Source organism: Alosa pseudoharengus, unplaced genomic scaffold, assembly GCF_046254945.1.
Source record: "Alosa pseudoharengus isolate Yale_2024_CS ecotype anadromous, Long Island Sound unplaced genomic scaffold, YU_APseudo_1.1 YU_APseudo_1.1_scf_20, whole genome shotgun sequence".
NCBI lineage: Eukaryota > Metazoa > Chordata > Actinopteri > Clupeiformes > Clupeidae > Alosa > Alosa pseudoharengus.
The window spans coordinates 31,408,250-31,423,029 of NW_027468664.1; the positions used below are offsets into that span (position 1 = coordinate 31,408,250).

The window sequence follows — 14,780 nt, forward strand, 5'->3', positions numbered from 1 at the left end:
AAATTGCCAACAGGTCGTCTGCAGATCACGCTTTAAAAACACCCTCCATTGTGAAGTTTTCAATAGATATTTAAGTCTAGACCAGAACCATTTTAAGAATGTATATAGCCATACATCTATAACATTAAATTGATATTGGTGATACCTTACAAATTGTAGCTGCGTTAAATTTTAGCCTTTGGCTCCAAATCCGTTTCAATCTTTAAACAACAACGGAAGCGGAGCGCATACACGCTGCTTGCACGCATAGACAAAGTAAAAGGGGAAAAACTTGCTCGTCTGGTGTAGCCAATTGAAGCATATCTTTGCAAAAGTTCTGTGGCCATTCTATGTTCATCAAATACGGTTCTTGCATGATTGTTCAAGGACTGAAAAACAATTGCTTTAGCTCACAGGCCTTTTCTCCTCCGTAGGCTACTGCCGTATAATAGCGCTGAAAATGTTGTGGCATGCATGACTGAGCAGGACTGTGCATTACCTTTTTTGTCAGATCATGGAGAGATTTCAGGTGTGCAATAACTTTAAAGGGAGTCTTCATATAATAGGGTGGTGTGGGTGATTACTATTGAAATGTTAAAACCGAATTGTCCACTATAAAATCAGAACTTAAAGGAATACGCCACCCCTAGGTGAAATTGGGTCACTCCCCGCAGTCCCTAGAGTTGGATGAGTGAGCCAAAGCGTTTTATAGCCGACCCAGCCATTGTCCTAATCTAGAAACGGCCCGGTTATCTTTAGCTTAGCATAGTCGCTGTAATCCGGAGATGCCAGCTAGCATGTCGTTGCAAAAGTGAATCAAATAACTCGAGATTTTTTATAATTATTTCTCGTAACCTGTACAAAAATCAATGCAAATTAACACAAAGGGATTTACTAGACCAATTTAGATTTGGAACTACGGCAAAGCACTGCTGCCAGGCACAAAGACATCACGCAGCCCACCATCGATGGCAGTATTTTACTCCACTCTGCACAGCACAAACACTCCATTTCAGTCGGCATGGGTTAGCACACTCCACACTCACACCACCAGTTCGTGTTTGCTCTCGTTCTCTCATCCGACTCGCCTTGACTAGTCGCAACGTCCTCTCTTCCCAGATCCAAAACTCCTCTTCAGTGAACTCAGGTTCGAAAAGGTAGGGTCTTGGATCTTGGTAGTTGAAGTCATCATCTTCGTCTATCGTGTAATCTTCCATATTCATCGCCATTAGAACTCTTAGAGAAAGCCCACCTGTCAGTGTCAGCCTAGTAGCAGAGAACTTGGTAGTCACGCTGGTGTATTGCTGGAAGTTGAGGGTTTACAGATGCTGCGTGATGTTTTTGCGCCTGGCAGCGGTGCTTTGCCGGTGCTATGCCCGAAAATAGTTCCAAATCTAAATTGGTCTAGTAAATCCCTTCGTGTTAATTTGCATTGATATTTGTACTCGATGTGAATGTACAGGTTACAAGAAATAATTATAAAAAATCTTGAGTTATTTGATTCACTTTTGCAACGACATGCTAGCTGGAATCGCCGGATTACAGCGACTACGCTAAACTAAAGCTAGCCGGGCCGTTTGTAGATTAGGACAATTGCTGGGTCGGCTATAAAACGCTTCAGCTCACTCATCCAACTCCAGGGACTGCGGGGAGTGACCCAATTTCACCTAGGGGTGGCGTATTCCTTTAAACAACCCCTGAATTCATAATGGTGGGTGGGTATAAATTGGGTACAAATTGTAACAAATTATTAATTGCACAAAATTTTGTTTTTTGTTTGTTAAAAACATAAGATTAGATTCCCCATGCAAACTTAGAAATGAACATACTGAACAAAAATGTTGGTAGTGTTGCATATTGATATTAAAGTATTGAAGAATCAGATGAAAATATAGTTGCTTAATATATAAAGACTTATAGGCCTACACAATATTGACAATTTAAAAGAAAAAATCACATAGGGCCTATTATTTAGGACTACCCTCACAAAAAAGGGGTGAGGGTCTGTTTGTTTCAAATGAGTAGCCCTCCATATGATTTCGGGTCTTCAGGTCGCCCTCATTCCCAAAAAGGTTGGAGACCCCTGGTTTAATGGATGTTGATAAGCAGACAGTTTAATTGATGCCGATACATAGTTTAATGAATGTTGATAGTTTAATTGAAAAGTTGAATGTAAATAGTTTAAAAGTTGTTGATAGACATATAGTTTAATGTATAGTATAATGTTTAAGTAATAATAATAATAATAATAATAAGACTGAAAGATTTCCATGCACTGTAATTAAGAAGGATTGTTACAAGCTGCTCAAACAGGATGTTAAATTGACCTTGTCAGCTTAACTTCTCACAAACACCACAAACTGTGGAGATCTAGTAATAGACACACCACAAAGGAGGTTTGTTAATAAAGACCAAAAGATGTCCAATAGCCCAGATAGAGTCACCCCTGCCCTAGGTGACAGGGGTATCAGTTATCAAATGACTTTCAAAGGAAAAATGTTTCGCATCAATCAATGACTTCCAAAGGAAGAAATCTCTTGCATCAATGATGTGACTAATGCTTTCCCTTTAAGCTGTTAGATAAAGCTTTCACCAATAGTTTGACGTCAACACATAGTAACGACCCTGGTAGCCAGTTCTTCAGGTACACAAAACTTCCAATCTCCCCCCTTGAGGTAATATAATGTCACATTTTCCATCAGAAGGCCAAATTCTGGCCCGTTACATACCAAAACCACAGATAAAACTCTGTCGACCGTTTAGCCCTGGTGACCCACCGTTCCCAGTGTTCAGGTTCAATGTTTCTTTCTCCATTTTTTTATGGAAAGAATGTTTCTCTCATTCTACTCATTCTAGTTGAAGTAGGTCATTTTGCACATCCCAGGTCTGCACACTTTTCGAATCATTCTTTTTTCTTTTTTTTCAGAAGACCGCAAGCAGATAAAAAAAGAAGGATTCTAAAAGTGTGCAAACTTTTTAAGTATTTGTGTCTCTCATTCTACTACCCCCCCACCCTCCTTTCCTACCCTTCTCCCCCCCCCACCCACCCCCCTTCCCTCGTCCTAGGGGGGCAGTTCCCTTGCACAGACGACTGCCAGGTCACGTTTGTCAACCTGAAATGTGACTCGTCGAAGAAGAGGCGGCGCGGGCGCAAGTCTCCTTCCAAAGAGGTGTCCCACATCACTGCCGAGTTTGAAATGGAAATGAAGGAGGAGGAGGCTTCAGGTGTGTGTGTGTGTGTGTGTGTGTGTGTGTGTGTGTGTGTGTGTGTGTGTGTGTGTGTGTGTGTGTGTGTGTGTGTGTGTATCTTACTCCAATAACTGATAATAGAATGTATAGGTTTAATTATAGGTTTTTCTCACTATGGAACATAAAGAACATGGTGCATGGTGTTTTGCACCATAACCATACAAAGTCTGCAGATATATGTGTTTGTGTGGAAACACATGGTTAGACAAAAGTGTGTTTGTGTGCGTGTGTGTGTTCCAGACTCATGTAATGTAGACTGCGTGCGGGAGAAGACCAAACAGCGGCTGCAGAATGCCATGCGTACCCTCCGCAAGTCCATTAACAAGCAGCAGTTCTACATCCAGTTCTCGGGCACCGTGTATGAGGTGGCACAGCGGGCAGCGCGCCAGTCAGAAGCCACAGAGTCCTGCAGCACCGGCCAGGTCCTCATAGACGGCAAATGTGGTGAGAATCATGGGATATGTAGTCCCTTACATATGCTTCTGTTCATGACAGGTAGTCTGGATGTTTACAGGTGTTTCAAAAATTTTGCCAGGTCAGCTTTTTAACACACAGCAAGGGTAAAATATACAAGGGCTTATTAAGACTTTATAAAGCTTCAAAGATAAAGCTTCATCCATCCTGTCATTCTACTTACATTCAGAGTATAACTGCAAAGGATACTACTATATATATGGTACTACTGCTGTTCAAACATTTACTTCAACATCTACTTCAAAATGGTGCAGGCAGTCTGTAGTGCATGTAAAATTAAAGCTCTCCCTGAAAGACTCAGAGAGTGGGGAAAAAAAGATTCAGAGCTTCAGTTCACAGAGAATTGTACAAAGTTCTGTAGACAGTCAAAATGACGGCACCTAAGACAGCAGAGCAGGTACAGTATGTCAGACGAGTCATTATAAGACAGGTGAATACAGGAGAGTCATGCAGGCTGGTGCCCAGATCAGTACAGTGAGCACCCATCAAACAGACAGTGCAACCATGATTACAACAGATAAGACAGCAAATAAGACAAAGACACACTGTGGAAATCATACAATGCAATAAACATAGGTGCAAGGCAGAGTCTTTAAATGCTCAGTTGTTCTATTCTAGAGTCTTTAAATGCTCAGTTGTTCTATTCTATGATTACACATGATCACATAGTCCATTATGGTCACATATTTGGTTTGCCAGGTCTTAAGTTTGTGTTTAAATCTTGGGTAGCCATAACTTTCTCTTCAGTCTGAGGGTAAACTTTTCCAGAGCTGTGTTGCTCTGGCTGAAAAAACAGCTTGACCCATCTTGCTACATCTATGTTGTACGACACAGCGCCCTCTAGTGTTTGCCCTTGTTGCCCTCTTGCTATTGCCCTTCTGCACCATGAACTCACTCACTGGGGGAGGCGCAAGTCCATGTAAGATCTTAAAAAAGATTCCCTAAAATGTTTTTAGTCAACTGTCAAAATGAAGTATATTATGTTTTTGTACTATGAGTGTACAGTGATAATCTAATGTGTACTGTATGTGTCTATGTAGAATAGGTGCACAGATGCAGTATAGGATTGTATAGTTCTATATGTTGTTAGGGAGCAGGGAGAAGGGGGTTCCCCGGTGTCCTGGCTAAATTCCCAATCTGGCTCGTTCAATCTGGCCCCCTAATCATCCTCCATTGTTATTGCCTCTTTCATTCACTCCCTCACTCTCCACCTCAAGCTGGTGTGTGGGGAGCATTCTGGCACTTAATGGCTGCCGTGCATCACCCAGGTGGGTGCTGCACACACTAGTGGTAGTTAGCGGTGTTCGCCCTTCACTGTGCAGCGCTTTGGGTGTCTGGAAAAAGCTCTATATATAAATGCAATGTGTTGTTGTTGAAGTTGGTATACTCACTGACTGCCCTGTGTGATGGCCTCCTAGTCAGCTGTGGGGTGGGGACGTTCTACAGCGGGGGGCAGGAGCAGTGTGTCCAGTGTCCCCCGGGCACCTACCAGGACACGGAGGGCCAGCTGTCCTGTGAGCCCTGCCCCAGCACGGAGGGACAGGGCATCACCGGGGCCAAGAACGTCTCTGAGTGTGGAGGTGAGTGTGTGTTTATGTTTCTCTGTGTGTTGGTGATTGCTAGGATATATTTATGTGTATGTGCCTGTATGTGTGTGTGTGTGTGTGTATATGTGTGCATGCATGCGTGTGTGTGTGTGTGTGTGTGTGTGTGTGTGTGTGTGTGTGTGTGTGTATGTGTGTGTGTGTGTGTGTGTGTGTGTGTGTGTGTGTGTGTGTGTGTGTGTGTGTGCATGTGTGTGTGTGTGTGTGTGTGTGTTGACAGTGACTTCACTATTGTGATGATGTATGTGTCTATGTATGTTGCATGTATGCTGATTTTCAAGCTCAGCTCCCCTTCTCCTGCTCCCCGGTATGCCCACTCTGTGCCCACTCTCTCCCTTTAGGCCAGTGTCCCCCTGGGCATTTCTCCTCGGACGGGTTCCGGCCATGCCAGCAGTGTGCCCTGGGCACCTTCCAGCCGGAGCCGGGCCGAGTGCTGTGCTTCCCCTGTGGGGGTGGCCTCATGACCAAGCACGCGGGCAGCACGTCCTTTAAAGACTGCGAGGCCAAAGGTAGGGGAAGCAGACTACAATAGACTACAATACCCATAAGTCAATTGGTTAGGTTCCAGTTTATCTAGTAAACAAGTTAAAGGAACCGTATGTAGGATTTTGGCCAAAACTGCTACTACAATCACTTTCAAAATACTGTAGAGTGGTGTACACCGCAGATGTGGTAACTAGAGCAGAGCTGGCAACCCAGATGCCGAAATACTACTGACTTTGTGATTACTAGATAGGTGGAAGGTGGCGGATCAGGCTAAAACACAAATATGTAAACATCAACATCAGTTGAGGGCTGCAACTTCACTTTTTTAAATGACGATATCCTTGCCGGACTACTGTTGTCAGTGATATAAGTATTTGAAATTAGCATGATTTCCTAATGTCTAGTGACAAATCAGGGCCATTTTATGATTAATTGAATTACATTTCTTACATACGGTTCCTTTAACATGAGATACTTCACGGTGTCCTGACTCATTATTATATAGCACTGGGCTGGGCTTGTTTTGAATACACCGCCATTTTGTGATTTGTGCTGGATGGATGAGGCTAAACACACTCAATTTTACGTTGTTGACTGCAGCAGCAAGAAACACACCATATGTCAGAATTAGGTGGTCAATTCCTCCACTAGAGTAGTTCAAATAAATATTGAAGTTCAGCACATCAAGGTAAGTCACACTTCATCTAGCTTGGGCTAGCTTGTGCTAGTTATCATTGACACAGGTGACTAGGAAAACATTTTAGTGGGTATTTGATTTGATTGACTGTAGACTGAAAGAAACACACTGCATGCCAAAATTAGATGTCAGTTTGTCCACTGAAATAGTTCAGTGAATTAAAGTTACAGTTTAGACCACCTCAGTAATCCATCTCACTGATCAAGTACTCTAGTCCAGTGACCACTGGTGCAAGTGGCATGTTTTGAAATGCTTCTGTCATCTGTGTTTGTATTAGTTCACTGTGCTCCTGGACACCATTACAACTCCACAACGCACCGCTGTATCCGCTGCCCGGTGGGGACCTACCAGTCCGAGTTCGGCCAGAACTACTGTATCAACTGCCCTGGGAACACCACCACCGACTTTGATGGCGCCACCAACGTGTCTCACTGCAAAAGTAAGAAAATAACTTCAGATAGAGTTCATATATGTGTGCTTACCAGTGCAAAAACACCAAGAAAGTCCAGGCATGTTGAACTTGAAAATAAAGGAAAGTAAATTTGTGACTGCATATCGAATGATAAATATCTGTTAAGATGGTGAGGTTGCACAGTGAGTCCTTCAGGAGTGCTCACTCTCTCTCTCTATCTCTCTCTGTCTTTCTCTCTCTCTCCCTCTCTCTCTCTGGTTCTCTCTCTCTTTGGGTCTCCTCAGATCAGATGTGTGGTGGAGAGCTGGGGGAGCTCATGGGCTACATTGAGTCTCCCAACTACCCCGGCGACTATCCATCCAACGTGGACTGTATCTGGACCATCAACCCGCCCAACAAGAGACGCATCCTTATAGTCGTGCCCGAGATCTTCCTTCCCATCGAGGATGAGTGTGGAGACGTGCTTGTCATGAGAAAGAGCGGTATGATGACCTGAGGCAATCTGTCAATTTAGCATTTATCAATTACCTATTTTGTTTACATTTACTGTATGTGAGGCTCTTAGTGAATGCCCTGCTTCAGAATAAATAAACAAAACTAAGAACATGTGTTCAACTGAGATAGGAGGTTTTATCACTCACACTGGAAATCTGTGTTCAGTCCAATTTGCATGTATGTAATCCAAAAGGACAAAAAGGTAGAAAGAAAATAAACCACTTTCAGCAGGCATCCCTTCAGTATAGACCCATTCAATCTGATTTCCGGTTGAAATGTTCAAAACCAATGCAGAATTGAAAATAAATCAGATTTTAGCGTAATGCATTACAAAACGTTTTCTGTACCACAGGAAATGCCTTAGGAAGGCACATGTTTGTTTATGCAGTACAAAAGGTCTATATGCAGTAAACTCCTCCCTTTCCCCTTCAGCCCTGCCCACCTCTATCACCACCTATGAGACGTGCCAGACGTATGAGCGGCCCATCGCCTTCACCTCGCGCTCCCGCAAGCTGTGGATCCAGTTCAAGTCCAACGAGGGCAACAGCGGCAAAGGCTTCCAAGTGCCCTACGTGACCTACGATGGTCAGACTCCACTCCCAGACACAATTGAAAACTTAAAGCATCTACTTTTGTGTACCCACCACATAAACAAACAAACAAATAAATGTATGTTATTTACAAGAACTTACCCTGCTGTGTTTTTTAGAGGACTACCAGCAACTTATTGAGGACATTGTCCGTGACGGTCGACTCTATGCCTCAGAGAATCATCAGGAGATACTGAAAGTGAGTCTCCTCTCAATAAACAGTGCTATAGTGACCTAATTAATGATGACGTGATACTAATGTGACAAACTAGTTACACCTCTCCCTTATGAGTTTAGTCATGTATTTATTTTGTTTGTATTCAGAATGACTTCATTGCAATCAGTCTTAGCGTGATTGTGAGTGCAAGTTCTTGTGAAGGTTTGGTTACAGCGTGCTCGTCCAAGCATGTGACCCATGTCTGGTATTTTGCTTCCTCCCCCAGGACAAAAAACTAATCAAGGCGCTGTTCGACGTGTTGGCTCACCCCCACAACTACTTCAAGTACACCGTTCAGGAGTCCAAAGAAATGTTCCCACGTTCTTTCATCAAGTTCCTCCGCTCCAAGGTGTCAAGGTTCCTCCGACCGTACAAATAGGTCCCCAGATCACTCCAGGTCCTTGAACCGCCCTGCACATCTAAATGTGCCCCTTTCACGCTCTCTACTGCCCCCTATTGTTTTTGCTCGCTAGCTGTAGCTTCCACAATTCCACATGATACGTAAAGGAAAAAGACTGAACACCCCTAGACATTTAAAGTCCTTGTTTTGACTTTAAACTCTTTCTTTTTTTGATAAGTTCGTCTTTGTTTGTTTTATTTGATTTCATGTTTTTGTTTGTTTTATTTGATTTCATTTATTAGTTTATCATTTTTAAAATATTTATATGTGCTATTACTAGCAAAACCCCACATCATGGATGTTTGATATAAATGTGTATGTGTGTGTGTGTGTGTGTGTGTGTGTGTGAGAGAGAGAGAGAGAGAGAGAGAGAGAGAGAGAGAGAGAGAATATGCAAATGTGTCTGTGAATGTATTTGTGTGTGTGTGTGTGTGTGTGTGTGTGTGGGTGTGTGTGTGTGCGTGTTTGGTGTGTGTGTGTGTATGTGAATATGTATGAATTTATAACTGCATATCTAAGGTATGCTAGTACATTCATATTCACATACAATATATCTTGCCGGCTATTTTTTTCTTTGATTTTCTTCCTATGGCCCCTAACATGCACGAGAGATAGAGGATGTAAAATGTTTGGTGCGCTTAAAAGTTTTTCAGCCATTGTAAGATGGGTAAAGTGAACCTTTTATGAGACCCTGAACTAATTCAGCTTGTGCTGTGCTCACATTATGAAAGACAAAGAAAGTGAAAGTCTATATAGTAGATTTTAAACTATATAACAAGATAATAAAAAAAAACTACCTGCAAGTAACAGAGGTTACGATAGAAATGTATGTTATGTAGCTAATATTTGGAACTTCAATTGCACTTGAATTTTATATTGTAAACTGTAGAAAGAAATTCTAAGTTTTTCCTTATGTTTTTGTTGTATAGAAATGTTTCATCTTGGTTTTGTTGGTTTGAAAGAAAAAAAAGAAGAAAAAAAACTACCCATATTCTCACGGTACTCAGTATTAGATTCCTTTGACAGAAAGAAACAAGTGAAGAAGGAAGGAAGATAAATAAAAACAGAAAGAAAAAAAGAAAGAAAGAAAGAAAGAAATAAAGAAAGAAAGTAATAATCTTCCTTTTTTCCTCACCTCTGAATGACTCAGTCCTGAGAGTGAAAATTACCTCTGTAATCTTTTGTGAACTTTTGTCTGAATGATCGTCAATTGAAGGGAAGATATATATCAGCAGTGGAATAGTGCCAGTTTTGAATTTGCACCATTTCACCATTCTGTACAGCAAGCTAGCTTGTTAGCTGCCAGAGAGAAAGAAAGACTTTTAGTGTAAAGTTTCTCATATGATGGCACAAAGTGCAAGCTTCTTCCATTTATACACGTATACAGTTAGTCCAAACTACCGTAGATTTATATCCAGCCCAATCTTTTCACTTAGCGAGGACGAGAAGCGAGAGAATGGCACTGAATGTTGGATGGTCAGTGGACATAGTATTCCTAAGAGAGTCTGTTATTTGTTTGCAATGGAGATTTCTTTTGTTTTGTTTGCTTGTTTGTCTCAAGAACATGATCACCTTGCCCAGAATATTTGCAATCCAGTGGAGTTTATGAGGGTAGACGCTCTGTGTATCTTTAGCCTTTGTGTTTTTCTTGAGAGCAGAGTTCCATTTTCAAAAGGGCAGAAGTTGTTGACCTGGACTTATTACTGATGGGAGTACTTGTGGCTGTGTAATACCATTAGAAGTGAGGCAAAAGTCATGGACTCTGATTGAAGAGAGTTCACATATTCCCACAAGAACTAAACTCTAACCTAACATGGAACGGCTTTGTGCTGGGCACAAAGACAAGCTGTCACGGCCTCATCATGACATCCTCCTAATTGGCTATCGACTATCGACTCCAGACTATATATCATGTCATCTCCCATATATTTTTGGTACCCCCATTGCTGATCTTTAATCAGCCAAACCTGTAATAAACCCAACTATTTTGTGATGGAATAAAAGGTACAAGGAATCAGGGCTATGGTGGATAGGATGGAGTCAAGAGGTTTATAAATATATAGTTAACTAACAAGTAATGCTACATACAGTACACTTATCCTTAGAATGTATTTAATGGGATTTTTTGTGTGTGTGTGTGTGTGTGTGTGTGTGTGTGTGTGTGTGTGTGTGTGTGTGTGTGTGTGTGTGTGTGTGTATTTGTGTGTGTGTATGTGTTGTTTATGTGGTGTGTGCTAGAGAAAGATTTAGACTATAGTGTATATGGACATGTATGAGATAACTGTCGGCTAGTTTAGGAGTGGTTCATTGATGACTTTTGAAGTTTTGCAATGCAGTTAGTTGATGTATATCACCCAGAGAGAGAGAGAGAGAGAGAGAGAGAGAGAGAGAGAGAACACATTTCAGATAGAGGAGAAAAGGATATACTATGTGTAGAAAGAAGCCAAAATACTGTAGGTGCTGTAGTCCTTTTTTGTTGACCTGGTAGATCTGCGATAATCCAGTTGCAATGAGAAAAAAAAACTGACAAACTCAAGCTGCATTAGAGAAGACGGTACTCGGAGAGATTTCCTACATAGTTTTCATTTTCCTCTGGAGAGCATTATTTAATGTTGTCTCAATATCCCTTTTAACATTCTTCACTTCCCCACATAGTTGGTTGAGCGCATGAAAAACTCCTCTCTGGGCTGCTTGAACTCTCCCTAGGCATTGTGTGATTAAAAACACAGAGGTTGTGGCACTGCGGAACAATGAGTGTGTGTGTGTGTGTGTGTGTGTGTGTGTGTGTTTCGGCGGTTCATTTAGGAGGCAGATAACACTATCCCCCAAGGAGGGAGGGAAGTATGCCTTGGCCTTACCAAGGAGCGTGAGCAGTCCCTTAAAAATACAGATGACACATCCATGAGCTAAGCTTGAAACAACCCCCCAAACCCTGTTAACAATAAAGGCATCCTCCAGTGGTCTGTCCATTCCTCTTGAGGTGTTTTTGGACTGGACAGGAGTGAGTGAGAGAGAGAGAGGAGAGGACATGCTGAAAAGTGATTCAGTGAAATGGTGGTGAAATATCATGGAAAGGCCATCTCAATTTTTTTTTTTCGACAATATTTTTTTCTGCTTTCTTTTTTTTTCTGTTCAAATAAGCACTTATTATTGCAAGCATTCCTGCAGCTAGCTCTGCCGCCACTAGAGTCTCAGTGGGGACTGTGTAAACTCCACTCTGCCCAGTATTCAGCCTGAGAAACAGAGGGAGAGAGAAAAACAGACAGAGAGAAAGAGAGATAGAATTAGAGGAAGAGTGAAAAGGACCCTCCATCCCAAAACCAAAGAGTAGCAGACTAACAGCAAACAGGTGCCTCCCCCCCGACCCCCCAACCTGTCATCAGCTCCCTCACCTGGTTATGCAAAACTTAGCTATGGCCTCTTCATACAAAGACGCATGCAGAAGCTTTCATAGCATCTGGACTGTCACGCTGTGTGGTTGTCTGTCCGTCTGGGTATCCATCTGTCTGTTAGTTTGTACTGTCTTTTGATTTGATTTTGTTGGCGTTTGTGTGTGTGTGTGTTTGTGTGTGTGTGTGTGTGTGTGTGTGTGTGTGTGTGTGTGTGTGTTTAGTTTCTTTTGAGTTTTTGTGCATTTGATTATATATCTGTTTGGGAAAGAATGGCTATCCATATCTCTTTGTACTCTGACAATAGATCAAGAATGTATGAGATGTGTTATTAAAAAGAAGCCCAAGCATTCAGAATATTCCCCTTACACACACACACACACACGTGTAACAAAAATCCTAGCATGTAATTCATACACAGCATTCAGAAATGAACCATGTGCACACAGAGAAGAGAGAGACAAAATGAGACACAAAGACATAGATATGTTCCGTTACCGCCCTTTAAAGACATAGATAAAGACATGTTCCGTTACCGCCCTTTAACCCTTAAAGGTGAAGGTTTTTGAACATTCTAACATAAGATTCCGTTCCCCAACAATTGAAGGTTCTAAAACTCTGTTGATGAACCCAGATATGGCTCTAAATGAACCCAGATATTCTTTAGAACGTTCATTTCCCAACATTCCCGTCACACCGGTGTGACGGTATTCCTTTAAGCTGAGAGGAACAATTAAGGTTGCTGCTGGTGACTTTCTAAGCTTTATCATTACTAATGTGTAAATGATGTAAAAATGTTGGCATCTTTTTTTTGTTTTGTTTTTCTTTTATTTTTATTTTAAATAGTAAATTAATATTTACCATGTTAGAGGGGAAACAAGTTGTAAAGGAACGAGAGACTCACACGACTCTCCCAAACACTGTTTTCATTGTTTTGTTATTCAGAAGTGTGAAAGAGAAGGAGGGATAGAGAAAAAGAGAAGAAAGAGAGAGAGGCCCACTGTATAGATATGACAGTGTATACTAATGCTTTCCACACCAATGCATTTTATGATGTTCATGTAGAGGAAACAACAAAAGATAAAACGTCAGTCGGCCATGTGATGTGTTTGTGTGTGTGTGTGTGTTTGTGTGTGTGTGTGTCATCCCCATTCTCCTATTTCCCCACAAACAAGTGGCAGAGAGTGTCAACAAAGGAAAAAGAAACTATTGTTAAGGTCTCACTTTAATAATAAATCATACGAAAACTGGAGCTGTTGCACTTGGTCTGTGTGTTTGTGTCTGTGTGCCTTCACTGTCCAGCAAAGAAAATGGAGGTCAGAGCCAGATGATGAGGCAGTATTGAAAGTTAAATTTATGTGAACGTACAACGTTTATGCTTATGGTTAATTAATCATGAGATAAAGATTTATTTATAATCAGAATGTCATCAGTCACACTTTCAACTGAGAAGATTTTGGAATAAGCATAAGGTTATTTAACTTAGACACCAAATTTTAGCAGCAGTAACTAATGCAATGCTGGACAGAGGCATAGCCTATTTATAAAGGAAATGTCCTAGAGGGAATTAAACCATCATCATTACAGAATACCACTTTAACCAAACAAGGATGAGGCGGCAGCATTGTAGCCTAAACACAATGTCTCTGATTAGTCTGTTGGCCGAAATGGTGTCTCTCTAAGACATTCCTAAAGTCTGTGTACTCATCTATCTTAGTATTCTGTTGCAATATTACTGTAGCTGACTGGACCACAGCTGTTTGCTCGAGTCAGTGGTATTCTAACAGGACTTCACTACCCTTACCATGTTATCTGAATACAAGGTAGTTTATATATAGCTTCACTGCCACCTAGTGTTATAGTCAGGTTTCATTCGCTGAATTTCTTAGAATCTCCACAAGGGTACACCCGTCACCCGTTGAGTTTCACCTCAATGCGCATACGTGTTCAAATGCGATGGCGAGAAATAAAGCAGCTATTAAATAACCATAGGTTGTGTGAAAACCGGTTCTCAACCACACAGCTGTCCCTTTGAGATTTTACTCTTCTTTCAGATACAGTCTAATCAAAACCATTTACCAAAATAATTTAGTTTGAAATGTAGCTCTTTACACTGCCTCGGTTCCACCATAGCACACACTCCAACTTCAAGTCAGTTCTTCTGTACAGTCTACAGTAATCAAAGGAAGAGCATGCTTGGCTAGCCTCTCCCAAAAAGCTGCCAGTTCTAAATTCGGTGCGTAGCCACGCGCGGCTCTCTGGGAAGGATATGAGTGCAATGCCACCGGCCGTGTTTACTCTTAAAATGCCTGAGGATAGCCAACGGGTGCTACAGAGAGCATTACTTACTATTATCATTCATACGGTATTATTGTATATATCTTCAAGATTAATTAGAGCTAGGCCTACCTGTTATTGAGCGTTTATTACGATAACTTGTGAGAAATTGATTGCCTTGGTGTTTAACTTTTTTTTAAAAAATCACTGCAATAGGAAACAAAAATGAAGATAAGCTGCGTGGTAAAAGGCAATATCTATTAAATAATCAGAATTCATATTTCCCTGAAAAGAGACTGAGCAAAGTGTCGACCTTTGCCATGAATCTACATGGTGACCTGGGAGCGTGTTTAAAACTCACCATCTCAATAGAGCACAGGAAGTTTTCCATCTACCCTTCAAGAGGCGCTCATTGCAGTTGCTGTCTCAAAATGTAGCCAAGGTTTCATTTGTGGGGCTATTTAACATGTATATCGAAGAATCATACGCACAGCAGAGGAAACTCGTATAA

General features: G+C 41.5%; 1 protein-coding gene across 1 annotated transcript in view; it reads left to right on the top strand.

Moving 5' to 3' along the window:
• Window positions 1–8,651, top strand: part of scube1 (signal peptide, CUB domain, EGF-like 1) — a 100,368-nt gene extending 91,717 nt beyond the window's left edge. The window contains exons 14-22 of the mRNA XM_076297223.1: window positions 3,067–3,204; window positions 3,469–3,672; window positions 5,121–5,282; window positions 5,648–5,815; window positions 6,767–6,928; window positions 7,186–7,383; window positions 7,829–7,981; window positions 8,106–8,185; window positions 8,430–8,651. Coding sequence (XP_076153338.1) covers window positions 3,067–3,204; window positions 3,469–3,672; window positions 5,121–5,282; window positions 5,648–5,815; window positions 6,767–6,928; window positions 7,186–7,383; window positions 7,829–7,981; window positions 8,106–8,185; window positions 8,430–8,582 — 1,418 coding nt within the window. The 3' untranslated portion in view covers window positions 8,583–8,651. The remainder of the gene's footprint in view (window positions 1–3,066; window positions 3,205–3,468; window positions 3,673–5,120; window positions 5,283–5,647; window positions 5,816–6,766; window positions 6,929–7,185; window positions 7,384–7,828; window positions 7,982–8,105; window positions 8,186–8,429) is intronic.
• The last annotated feature ends 6,129 nt before the right edge of the window (window positions 8,652–14,780 follow it).